General features: G+C 37.8%; 1 protein-coding gene across 1 annotated transcript in view; it reads left to right on the top strand.

Annotated features, from left to right (window-relative positions):
* Window positions 1-1,914, top strand: part of LOC117107540 (tenascin-like) — a 67,047-nt gene that overhangs the window by 53,119 nt on the left and 12,014 nt on the right. The window contains exons 23-25 of the mRNA XM_033249243.1: window positions 168-230; window positions 752-814; window positions 1,350-1,412. Of these exons, the coding sequence (XP_033105134.1) occupies window positions 168-230; window positions 752-814; window positions 1,350-1,412 (189 nt within the window). The remainder of the gene's footprint in view (window positions 1-167; window positions 231-751; window positions 815-1,349; window positions 1,413-1,914) is intronic.

The following is a 1,914-nucleotide window of genomic DNA, read 5'->3' as shown; positions in this document are numbered from 1 at the left end:
GTCTCCACATCCATACTCTACTCCTGATCGTCACGAAAATATAAAGGATCCTTCCATTCAATATCAGAAATGTAACCTCAGAGGTAATAATATAGGGCATTTTGTATTACCTTTAATTGTTTCATTGATATTGACTGTGTTGAAGTATTATTATTTATTTTACACAGAATCAACAACAGCCAAAGTGACGACAGTACCACTGACGTCTGGAGCAAAAGCACAGACCACTGGTATGTAGATATGCCTACGTTGTTCTATATAATTATCATTATCCTTCCCAGAGACTTAGATATCTAAAAAAAATTATGATATATAATAGGGCCTATATATATCACACAACCCCTGCCCCACCCCCTTCCACACACACACACACATCAAATAGATAATAAAATAGAATTTTATTTAATTAAAGGTTAGTTAAGCTAAGCCTAGTTTAACCTAGGCTTAAGCCTAGGCAGGTTAGCTGGCCCTTTGTAGGCCATGGCCCATTACAGTAGTATTCTGTTACTGTCACAGAGTATATTTGTCCCCGGAACCTCACTCTTCGCCACTCTTTTATATCGTACCAAACAGTTTATCAACGAAAGTTATTAATTAGTTGTATGAAAAAAGAGGTCAGTTGTGGGAATCGCGAACCCGCAATTTATCGCTGTCTCGGTGAGCGTCATACTCTTTAGACTACAGAGGCCCGTAAGATATATTATTAGTTTCTAAGACCTGTGTATACAGTGTTATTATTTATTTTACACAGAATTAACAACGGCCAAAGTGACGACAGTACCACTGACGTCAGGAGCAAAAGGACAGACCACTGGTATGTAGATATGCCTACATTGTTCTATATAATTATAGTTATCATTATCCTTCCCAGAGACATAGATATCTAAAAAACATTATGATATATAATAGGGCCTATATCTATCACACAACCCCCTCCCCCACCCCCTTCCACACACACATACACACACACATCAAATAGATAATAAAATAGAAATTTATTTAATTGAAGGCTAGTTAAGCTAAGCCTAGTTTAACCTAGTCTTAAGCCTAGGCAGGTTAGCTGGCCCTTTGTAGGCCATGACCCATTACAGTAGTATTCTGTTACTGTCACAGAGTATGTTTGTCCCCCAGAACCTCACACTTCGCCACTCTTTTATATCGTACCAAACAGTTTATCAACAAAAGTTATTAATTAGTTGTATGAAAAAAGAGGTCAGTTGTGGGAATCGCAAACCCGCAATCTATCGCTGTCTCGGTGAGCGTCATACTCTTTAGACTACAGAGGCCCGTAGGATATATTATTAGTTTCTAAGACCTGTGTATACAGTGTTATTATTTATTTTACACAGAATCAACAATGGCCAAAGTGACGACAGTACCACTGACGTCAGGAGCAAAAGGACAGACCACTGGTATGTAGATATGCCTACATTGTTCTATATAATTATCATTAAAATCCTTCCCAGAAACTTAGATATCTAAAAAAAATTATGATATATAATAGGGCCTATATATATCACACAACCCCCTCCCCCACCCCCTTCCACACACACACACACACACACACATCAAATAGATAATAAAATAGAATTTTATTTAATTGAAGGTAAAGCTAAGCCTAGTTTGTCTTATTTGCCAACCTTCTTAAGCCGAGGCAGGTTATCTGGCCCGTTTTAGGCCATGGCCCATTGCAGTAGTATTGTTACTGTTCTTTAGAGAGTGGGTTTGTGTCACAAGTTCTCCCAGAATTCCAAAACAGAGACAGGACCTCGGCAATAAGTTACGATACGGAATTAAACTCGGGTTAAACTCTATTAACCACAACACATCACATTAACAATAAGTCCATCTAACTTTCGCAATTTATACCCTTAACACTTTGTATCACATAATTAACTAGTTGTGCACATTACC

The sequence above is a fragment of the Anneissia japonica genome, unplaced genomic scaffold, assembly GCF_011630105.1.
Source record: "Anneissia japonica isolate Jap-2015-1 unplaced genomic scaffold, ASM1163010v1 scaffold287722_len911783_cov160, whole genome shotgun sequence".
NCBI classification, from domain to species: Eukaryota; Metazoa; Echinodermata; class Crinoidea; order Comatulida; family Comatulidae; genus Anneissia; species Anneissia japonica.
This window is presented reverse-complemented; position numbering and strand designations above follow the sequence as displayed.